Here is an 11,128-nt window from a genome sequence, read left to right on the forward strand (position 1 = left end):
AAATCATACAACTAAAATCAAATTTAAACGTATCTATTTTAAAGCTTAAAAATAGAAAAATGGTCATTTAGGTTAAAATTTAAGAATTTTTAGAATTTAATATTGAAATTTTATTGATTTATTTAATGACTTTAATTTTATTCACCTAAAATTCACAAATAATGTTATTATATTATATTTTCCGTACTATTCAATAAAATTATTTTTATGTATTCTTTTTTTTCATTTTTATAATGCTTTATTTTCAATTTTAAGATTAGTTTTATAATATCCATAATTAAGCACGTGTTTAATTCTCCGTAATTATACAAGTCTTTATTTTCATTTTCATAATTAAGCACGTGTTTCTCACATGATAATGTGCACCGCCTTGGATTCATTTTGCCCGTCTTCTCTCCTTTCGGGTCTGCGGCGTCTCTTATCGAGGGAAAACGCCATGGGCGGAGGAAAGCGGAGGTTCGGCAGAAACGGCGGCAGAGGCCATCCACGAGGCAGCGGAAGTGCGGTCCTATTTTCCGATCATGCCGGAATCTCGGAAATGCCCAGAGGCCGCGGGTATGGGGCGAAGAAGGACGGAAATCGACCGATGCCGGCGAGGGGAAACGCTTTTGGCTACGCGTATCCTGCCGCCGATATTGCCGGCGGTCGGGATGACACTGGTTGCCCGATTTCTCTTCCTTGCTCCGAGAATTCCCAGCCGCTCGAGGTTTTCGTGGATCCCACCCCGTATCTGAACCCCGAAGTTGGGATCCCTTCATACGAGTACGATCTTTCGATGGGCGGTGTAAGGTTAGGGTTTCATGGTGGTGAGGAGGAGGAGGAGCAAGAGGCTGCGCCGGATGCGGTGTCCCTCGATACGGAGTTTATCGGAGGTGTAGGCTTAGGCTTCCGCCGTGATGCAGAAGAGGAGGAGGAAGAAGACGAAAGAGGGTACGAGGAGGAAGAAGAGTTACTGGGATTTGATTCTTTCTGCACTCCAGAAGTCACTAGGGAGGAGAAAGGCCGAGGCTTTTTGTCAATAGGTGGTATTAGAGTGTATACGGAAGACACATCTTCTCCAGAAGAGGAAATGGATTTATACGAAGAGGACGACACTGATGATGAAGATGGAGATCTGCTTATCGAGAACGAAATAATTGGTTCTGCTGGCGAGTCTTCGCAAGAAGATGACGAAGAGAATGAAGAGGACTATTCCTCGGAAGGAGATAGTTTCTCATCGGATGATGGTTCTGATGTCAACGATGAGGTGGCACAAGATTATCTGGACGGGATCGGGGGAGGTGTGGAGTTGTTGAGAGCTGACTGGATGGAGGCAGTGAATCTGGATTCATCTGATGAAGATGATTTGTTGAAGAGTACGAACAGTGTGCATAAGGGTGGCACAAAGTTAGGGGGGATAGCTTTGATGAATGCATCCGCAGAATATGGCATGAAGAAACCCAAGTCGAGGAAACTGAAGGGTAATGCAAGGTATAATATGACTGGTTCGCCAGCTCTGGATGTTGGATTATTGCCAATGGATGATCTGTTAGTCATGAAGGACAATAGAGCAGCATTGCGAAAAAAGAAGTCTTCTCATCTTTTGCAATCATGGCCTCGTGAGGCTCAAAGAAATAAGTACAGTAATGCTCCAGGTTCGACTATTCTTGTTATGACAATATATTTACGTTTAGCTGTAGTGGCACTCGCTTGAAGTGTATTTCCCTTAAAATACCTGAAGCTGCTAGTATTTAGGCTATCATATGTTACTCCTTTCATCATATTGAAATGCTTAATTTTCCTGATATATCAATGGTGATTGCTTATGCTTGCTGCTGACAGAATGATAACCATTTTTAATTATGATGTCTTATTTTTCATTGGTAGTATTAAATATTTCCTCATCACTGTGATTTACTTAATAAATTTTATGGGCTATTGATAAAATCCTAGGGTTTTATCTAAGAAAAGAGATAGGGATTTGATCGCTTCGAAGGGATTAACCTCCTTTTGATCTTTTCGAGGGGATCAACCTCCAAATTCCTAAAGGCTTTGAGTTGTATTTCTTTACTTGAAAAAAATAACCAAAGGTATTACTTATATATAGAGTTATTTAATCTTTAGTCAACAAGGACTAGGATTTTTAACAAAGGAAATAAATAAAAATAGCAATTCCTAATTTGCTACATCAAAGGACTTCTACTATAATTAGGACAAACTAAATAGAAAAATAAAAATTAATATCAAATCCCTAAAATTAAGGACTCCTAAAATTAAGGCATCGTAACATTTCCCGTCTTTCCAAAACAGCCTTATCCTCAAAGCCGAGCAACAACAAATTTTGGAAACTTCTCCTCCATTACTTTGTAGGACTCCCAAGTGACATCTTCGATTGATAAGCTGGTCCATTGAACAAGCACCTCAGTGATAGGATATCTATGGTGCATTACAATACGTCGATTAACTATGGCTTAAGGCAAGATTTGAACCTCACCAGTAGAAGAAATATCTGGTAAATGGTGTTGCACAATATCATCCTCACTTAACTTCATTTTAAGGCAAGAAACATAAAAAACTGGATGTATCTTAGAGCTTGTTGGCAAGTCCAAGCGATAAGCAATTGGGCCAACACGTTCCAACACCCTTATAAGGCCCAAAGAATCGAGGAGATAGCTTTATAGAAGATTAAACCTTTATAGAAGTTTGCTTGTAAGGTTGAAGTCGAAGGAAAACCCAATTACCCATTGTAAACTCCCGCTCACTACGATGCTTATCAGCTTGCTGCTTCATTCTAGTTTGTGAGACTACAAGATTATCTCTTAGAAATTGAATAATCTTATCCCTATCAAGCAATTTCTTGTCCACTTGATCAACCTTAGAAGAACCAGACATGTATTTTGTAATCATGGGAGGTGGTCGACCATAAACCACTTCAAAAGGCGTCATTTTAGTAGAAGAGTGATAAGTGGCATTGTATCACCAATTTGTCCAAGGAAGTCATTTCATCTACTCCTTAAGTTTATCGCTGGTAAAGCATCTGAGATAGTTTTCTAGACATTTGTTTAACACTTCAGTCTACCCATCTATTTGCGGGTGATAAGAAGTTTTCTGAATGTCATCTTTATGTACACGAGTTTGGTGATAACTAGACCATAAATCTAGTTTAGTGAAAACTTGTGCACCTCCCAATTCATCAAGTAACTCATCCACCACTGGAATAGGATACTTGTCTTTCACTGTAATATTATTGCGTGCTCGATAATTTATACACATTTGCTAAGAATTATCTTTCTTCCTTACTAATAAGATTGCAGAGGAGTATGAACTAACACTAGCCTTAATAACCCTTACTTTAAGCATCTTCTTACCAATTTTCTCTATCTCTGTCTTTTGGAAGTGTGGATATCGATAGGGCCGAACATTAGTTGGTGCACTCCTAGGTAGTTAAGGAATCCGATGCTCATGTGATCGAAGAAGTGGAAGTCCTTATAGTTTTGTAAATACATCCATAAATTCTTGAAGCAATGATTGAACATTTTCATCTTATTCAAGTACTACAGCTTCCTCTTCAATGCTCTGTAATTGTACAAAACATCCATGGTGTGCCTTCTGAAAAACTCTCTTCATTCTATGACTAGTAATAGTTGTGACTTTACTGCCATGCTTTTTCTTCAGGATTACTTGCTTTCCATTGATAAAAAAAATCATAATTAATTTGAAAAAAATTCAAGAAATATTGTCCAGAGTTAATAGTCACTCAATTCCGAGCACAACCTCATAGTCCTCCAATGGTAGTAAGAAAAAATCCACGAGCAACTCTTGGCCTTGCATAACAAGCTTCACTATAGAACACTTACTATCACAAGTTAAAATTCGCCCATCAACAACCTTCGTCTTGAACTTATCACAACGTTTAATGCGATAGGCCAATCGTGCAATAACCTTGCTATCTATAAAATTGTTGGTGCTACCAGTATCAATCAAAACAGTAACGGACTGATGCTTCAAAAGCCCTTGAACTTTCATAGTTTGAGGATTAAAATAACCAGCTAATGCATGAACAACATATGTGACAGGTTCAATAATCTCATCATTATTAGTACCTTTATGATCAGAGTCTACAACCTTAATCTCTGGGTCCTCCTCAATTAGTTCAATTATCAAAAGTTTTCCATGCAACGATGCTCCCTACTCCACTTTTCATCACAATGTCAGCACAAACCCTTTATTGATCGTTCTTTGAGTTCCTCTTGGGTCAGTTTTATAGTATTAGGATTTTGATTAGGAATGGTTGAAGTAGTTGACTTGCTGGTCATCTGTTTATTAAGACTCCTCACTCGACGGTTTTCCATGTAAATTTTTTTTTCATACAATCGTGCAAAAGAAATTGCAATTGTCATAGTGCAAGGTTGGCGATGCTTAAATATTTGAATTAAGACCTTCAATAAATGTTCCTACCAATTGCTTTTCAAGTCAATCTTTAGCTCGATTTGACAACCATTCTAACACAGGAGAAGTCTGGCGAATCTTAATAAGCTACACATTAACATTCTCATATTCAAATGGTCCAAAACGAACAAGAAGTCCTTTCTTAAATTGTTCTCATAAGGGAATTCCATAACAAGTTTCATATCAATCATACCATTGAATAGCATTCTCAACTAATTGGATTGAAGTTATTTCCATTTTAGAATCTTCTAGAGTTTTATGAAAGAAAAAAAATTTTCTGCTATAAAAGTCTAACCAATTGGATCTCCATCTTCCCATATAGAAAATTCTACTTTCAAGTGAGGGTAGCTATTATCACGCTCTTGGTAGTCTCTTCCTGTGACTTTAGATTTAACTAGTTGTTTATTGGTAGAAGTCGAACTTCTAACTTGTTGATTTTTGCTAAAACTCTCAAGCAAACTCGTTTTGAAATAATTGAGAATTTCTTATAGTTTACTATCAATTTTTTCTTCCAAGGCTTAAGATTGGAATTTCATAGAATTATTAGTAGTCATTGCGTATGATTGTAGACCTGTAATTCCTAAGTTTTGTTTTTGATTTTGGATCAAGGGCATGAGCACTAGTTATTAGGAGCAGAAGGTGGCGTTGAAGGTGAAGTCATTGTTGATAGCACGGGCGTCGGGGCTTACAACGACGTTAGGGAGGAGATTAAGAGAACGCTGTACTGGAAGCAAAAGTGGTGTTGAAGGTGAAGCCGCCGTTGGTGACGTGGGCGTCGGGGCCTGCAGTGACGTCGAAGAGGAGATTGAGGGAACACCTAGGAAACCCGTAGTCAGAAGAGTCGATAGTGATTGGGGAGTTGTCCAACATACTTGAGACGATAGCGAGGACCATGATTTGTAGCAAGGGGGCACTTTCAAGGCTTTGATACCATATAATAAAACCCTAGATCTTTATCTAAGGAAAGAGATAGGGATTTGTCAACCTCCTTTTGATCATTTTGAGGGGATCAACCTTCAAATTGGCCAAAGGATTTGAGTTATATTTCATTGTTTGAGAAAAATAGTCAAAGACATTATATATATATATATGAAGTTATTTAATTCTTAGTCAACTAGGACTAGGATTTCTATCAAAGGAAATAAACAAAAATAGCAATTTCTAATTTGCTACATCAAAGGACTTCTACCATAATTAGAAAAAACTAAATAGGAAAATAAAGATTAATATCAAATCCCTAAAATTAAGGACTCTTAAAATTAAAGAATCCTAACAACTTACTTGTTTTTCTTCCATGTGATGTATCGAGATAGTGTATGTTACACTTTTGCAGTCTGTGCTGGTTGAAACATCTGTTACCTGAGATAACAAACTCCTTAATGTGTAGAGAATTGGAAGTCTGAATTTGACTGAAAGTTCAGGCAATTTTCAATCTTGTAGTAAGTAATTGTTGGTTTGATAGACTATGGTCTTTTTGTTGTACAACTCTTTGATTTTAATAGTTATATGTGTGGGTCTAGTTTTGATGTTAATTTAGGTCTAACATCAATTTTCAACTGTCACTTCTTCCTTGCTCTTCCTTCAATTTCTATATCATTTTCTATGTTTAAAACAAAGCAGATCATATAATTACGTAAGTATTGATCCATGCTTCCAAATCTTCATTATAGTAAACATAGGTTTATCTGGATTTTTCTTCAGATTTCAAATCTATGCTTCCTTCAGTGGACTATAATATTTGCTAATTACTTATAGATGTCTGAACCTCGGTGTCCTTTGCCCCTAAAAGAAACAACACTATGGGGGTTTATAATTAAAATGCTTTTTTTTGCTGGCTTAATGTGGTTTTACAACATGATCTTGTTTTGGTTTCTAGATGAGTTTAGTTATCATAAATTAACTTAGTTTTCAAATGAGTTTTCAAGCGTCTGCCTGATTTGATGGATACTTAATATTTATAGTAGTACGTATAATATATGGAATGTCCTTTTAATTTTTCCTGGTTACAGCTACTGTTGTTTTGTTATTTTCACTCTTTTCTTTTTAGTGGCTATGTGCCCTTTTACATGGGAGTCACATTTTTAATATGGAGTAATTATATTAATTTTCAAACTGTTAATTGTGTTAATTTTTCTGTTCATTGTAGGAGGAAAAAAGAAACAACGTAAAGAACTGATTGCTTTGAAGCGGCGGCAGCGTATGATCAATCGAGGTGTTGATCTGGATCAAATACATTATGTAAGCCTGATTTATACTTTGTGCATATCACTTTTTAAAATGTTGGTGGACATATCAATTCGTGGCTTAAAGAACAAAGATTTTCTTATAATAAACCAGTCTTTTACTTTGATTTTGCTAAATATAGGAAAGCTTCTTCCCTATGAACCAGAAGGCAATTTTTTCCCACCAGCCCCAGCCAGGATCTAGTAAATTACAGCAAATGTAGCACTAGATATTTTAGACATGAATATACTGGTATCTGCTACTGTATTTCTCATGTATGTCTTATGTTTAGATTGAAGGTGTTGCTTGAGTTTCTATTTTCTTGTATTTGTTGGCCCTTTTTCTTGTCTTCTGCCTAGGAGTTATTGCATCTTTGAGAATGTTAGTAATTTAATCCAGATATTCGGGTTAAAGTATACCTTTTTCATCTCCTTTACTTAACCTATATGACTTAGCTAGAATTAACAAGGTCCTATTAGGATAACTGTTATTTTAACTTTGAATCAGGCACAGTTGCGATCCTAGGAATTGGTGCATCTTTGAGAAGTTTAGTATTTTAACCTGGATACTCAAGTTAAAATACTTCAAGGGATGTGTTAAAACAGCCCTATCTCAACTCCTTAATGAACCTTTATGACCTAGTTAAAATTAATAAAGTCTTATTAGGATGGCTATTGTATTAGAACTTTGGATCAGATCCTTTTGGTTGATATTGGGTTGAAGTGTTCCAATCTAACATGATGATGATTGTTTTATAGTTTGATTTATGGTGATATTTTTTATTGCATAAGATTCATGTTGATCAAGTAATATTGTATAAATATCTAATTGTGCAGAGTAAATGAAAAGCTTTGTCCAACTTGGGTTTTCCTTTCCCCAGCTTACTGGTGTTGCAATTGGTGATTTTTGATGTTCAACTAATAAATGACTGGTCTTTTACATGTAGAAACTTAGACAGATGGTTGTTAATGAGGTCGATATGTTGTCATTCCAGCCAATGCATACACGTGACTGTTCTCAGGTATGATACTCTTTTTATCATTCTTATCATGACTGCATGTTAGAAACACATAGATTGGTTATGGTTTAAATGCTCATTTGACATGTCAACATCTAGCTGGCCAGCTGGTTTGTCAAGAATTAAAGGAAAAAAGAGCAACTAAGAATGAATGTGTCAATGCTTACCTTTCTGGATGTTACATGATTTAGGTGGCAGTAATATATTTTTTTGGAAATCAGGAAATCGGTGATGCAACTTTAAATGGGTTAAAAGATTGATAGGATCATAATAATGCTTAGTGTATGGTTGTGCATACTTATCTATGATATGCTTCTGAGCTATATGATTCTTTGTTGATGTTGTTAATAACTTAACAATCTGGGCTATTGTATATTTTGTTGTTTACTCTTTTTGCTACCATGTTCTCAATTTTGGGGGCTCTTTTTATTGTTCTTTACTTCTTTTTACATATTTCTTCCATTTAAAAATTACTTGAGCATTTCATTGCATGGAAGCAAAGAATGATTGATGATCATTAAGCCAGGAGTGAGTTGAGATAATTTCTTCTTTTTTTTTATTTGACCATTTGCTTGCCTGACTTTTGCATCCTTATCATGTTGGTCAGGCAACCTTTTGTCACCCATATCATGTGTAACAAATGCCAAATTGATTGGATAAGTAGGCCCCAAGAGTGTGAGCCTACCCATAGATATCCGATCCTGTTCATGTTGCATTTTGGCTTGGAAGGTTTCTGTTAAGAAAGATCCATAAGAGATTGTTAAGATGCTTTCCACTTCATTATGGTACTGGCCCTCTCTCAGGGCATGATAAACATATTTAAATTCTTTATTGGGTTATCTTTAATATAATAGTATCTATTGGTTGCCTATTAAAATGTTAATACTTTTTTTATACTTTTTATGCATAAATATTATAGTAATTCATATTTCTGGTTAGTGTCTTATATTTGCAGATCTTCTTCCCTCACTTGTTTTGGATTGCTATTATATACTGCATGACCTTGCTGGTTTTAGTTAAAGCACAGGAAGTGGAAACTCATTTTCACTGCTGTGAAAAAGCTATATGATGTTTTAGTAGTTATTGACTATACCTCATCGTTATCTTTTGTCAGTTGATGCCTTGAGAGACTGAAAAGATTTTCTTATTGTTTGCCAAATTAGATGTTTATTCATGTAGTAGATATTAATAATTTTTTATTTTTTTCCTTTCTGAGACTCTCCTTATAGTTTTTTTATCACCAAAATATTGCTTTTCCTATTTGCTATAGAAGGTATCGTCATCTTTCATTTCTTTGCTTCATCAGGTGCAGAGACTTGCATCAATTTATCACCTGAGCAGTGGCTGTCAAGGTTCAGGCAAGAAAAGGTAATTATGCTCTGTAAATCTTGCAATTTAGTGAATGAGAACTATGCGTCTAGCTGAATTCATAAATCATGTCATTTGAGTGAGTCACTGACTTTATGGATAATCCTGATAACTACATCAAGAAATGCTCTAAGCCTTTAAGACATGCATCTATGGCACTGGTGTTAGTTTTGTTTGATTTAGGAAACATGAGTACTGTAAAATATTGTTATGAGACCATTATTTTCAGATTTGTGACTGTGAGTCGTACTGAGAGAACATGCTTGCCTTCCACGAGGGACAAACTTCGTCTGGATAAGGTACTTGGCTGCATACATCCGATAAGATACTTTATGTACCTAAACTTTCTGATTCTGTTATTTTATTATGTTGTTGTACTGTGTATTTAAGAAGTAATACCTATATATTTAGGAATTATTGGACTGCATTTTGGCTTTGCCCAGGTCGAGGCGGTGCACATCATATAACTTGCTGGGCATGTGTTCTAGGCTTTATGCATGCGCATGGCACTAGAGGGCTCTTGTAGTCCACACAACAAACGTTTGTGGATTAGCACAGCTCTCTAATTCTTTTCTAGCTTTAAAATTTCATACAAGACACAAAACCTTGCCTTTGTCTTGCTGCTTTGATCAGTTCATTGACATCTGTCATCAACTTTAGCATCTTTTATTCTTTAATAATGGGATTCCTCTGACTGTTATTTTAGAAGACTTTGACCCTGTTCTTCCCTGACTCAATGGTCAGTTCCTGTTTGCAAAAATTTCAACGATGTTCCCCCGATATTCCCAATATCACACTTGGCATGTAGAATGTTTGTGCATTCTAGTTAAGAGAGCTTTGACAACATAGCACACGAGTTTAATTGCAAGACTTGTTGCCTTCGACCATGTTTTTTAGTTGTTAATGTTAAATCAACAAGGTTGCGGATTTTTTCTGACTGCAATAGTTATCATAACCTTTGAGTTTTCACCTCTGGTAAATGCAAGATAGCTTAGAGTTCTTAGCACTGATAAGTAGCCTTTGCCTAGTTGTATGTACAAATTGTTTGAAAATTGAAGTTTGGCAATGATACCAGTCTCCATTGAAGAAGTCAATTCATCTGAAACATAGCTGGTCATCTACTTCAGACCATTAATGATGTCTTTTTGTTCCTAGCAGGAGCCAGGTCATACAGTATTTTCTTTTGCATAACGACTTGCTATATAATTTCTGATGTAGCTCTGATTTAGACATTAATGTGATCAAGTTAATGCAAGCATTTGCAGACCTTGCTATTCTGCAGAGTACCCACCTGTTTTAAGAATGCTACTGGGCAAAGATACTTCATTATTACCGTCTTATAATTATTCTCATGTTAAGTGGCCTCTTTTGTTGCTGACATCATTTTTCTATGGTTTCAGCTGCTGGGAGTGAGTGTTAATGATGTTGATGACTTCATTGTCAACCAGGGCACCAAGATTAAATGTCTAAAACAACCCAAAGGTCGTAAAAATTTGGGCAAAGGTCCTGCAAGTCATGAGCACCAGTCTGCTCCATCGAAGCTATTGAAGAGCAGTGAAGCAAGTGGAAGTAGGAAAAGAATTGGAAAGCAGAGATTAGCTTCCTACGCGGCAAGGCCAGTTTCATTTGTTTCCACTGGTGTCATGGAGGTTGATCCAGCAAAAGAGACAATAACTGTGGATTCGAGTGCAAGCACCTCACTTGAAACAGTCGCCACTAGTCATGCAAGCATCGGTGCATTTGAGGTGCACACGAAAGGTTTTGGTTCAAGACTGATGGCCAAGATGGGATTTGTCGAAGGCACTGGGCTGGGGAAGGCAGGACAGGGCATGGTTCAGCCGATACAAGTCGTCAAGCGGCCCAAATCGCTAGGACTGGGAGTTCAATTCGAGGATGAGACCAGCAGCGTGGGAGCAGAGATTGGAAGAATTGGTGCCTTTGAGAGACACACCAAGGGATTCGGGTTGAAGATGATGGTAAAGATGGGTTTCGTCCCCGGCACGGGCCTGGGAAAAGACAGCCAGGGGATCATCAACCCCTTGACTGCAGTGAAGCAGCCGAAATCACGGGGATTAGGTGCCAAAACATAAG

The 11,128-nt window shown here is 36.8% G+C and overlaps 1 protein-coding gene across 2 annotated transcripts in view; it reads left to right on the top strand.

Moving 5' to 3' along the window:
- Positions 1–372: 372 nt before the first annotated feature.
- LOC135629415 (uncharacterized) overlaps positions 373–11,128 on the top strand; it is a 10,982-nt gene continuing 226 nt past the window's right edge. The window contains exons 1-6 of one of the 2 annotated variants that reach the window (XM_065136725.1): positions 373–1,634; positions 6,575–6,666; positions 7,598–7,672; positions 8,976–9,037; positions 9,267–9,336; positions 10,438–11,128. The exon at positions 10,438–11,128 is cut by the window's right edge and continues 226 nt beyond it. In XM_065136725.1, the coding sequence (XP_064992797.1) occupies positions 437–1,634; positions 6,575–6,666; positions 7,598–7,672; positions 8,976–9,037; positions 9,267–9,336; positions 10,438–11,127 (2,187 nt within the window). In that variant the 5' untranslated portion in view covers positions 373–436 and the 3' untranslated portion in view covers position 11,128. The remainder of the gene's footprint in view (positions 1,635–6,574; positions 6,667–7,597; positions 7,673–8,975; positions 9,038–9,266; positions 9,337–10,437) is intronic. The other variant, XM_065136726.1, reaches the window with a different exon arrangement.

The sequence above is a fragment of the Musa acuminata genome, chromosome BXJ3-1 (genome assembly GCF_036884655.1).
Source record: "Musa acuminata AAA Group cultivar baxijiao chromosome BXJ3-1, Cavendish_Baxijiao_AAA, whole genome shotgun sequence".
Lineage (NCBI taxonomy): Eukaryota > Viridiplantae > Streptophyta > Magnoliopsida > Zingiberales > Musaceae > Musa > Musa acuminata.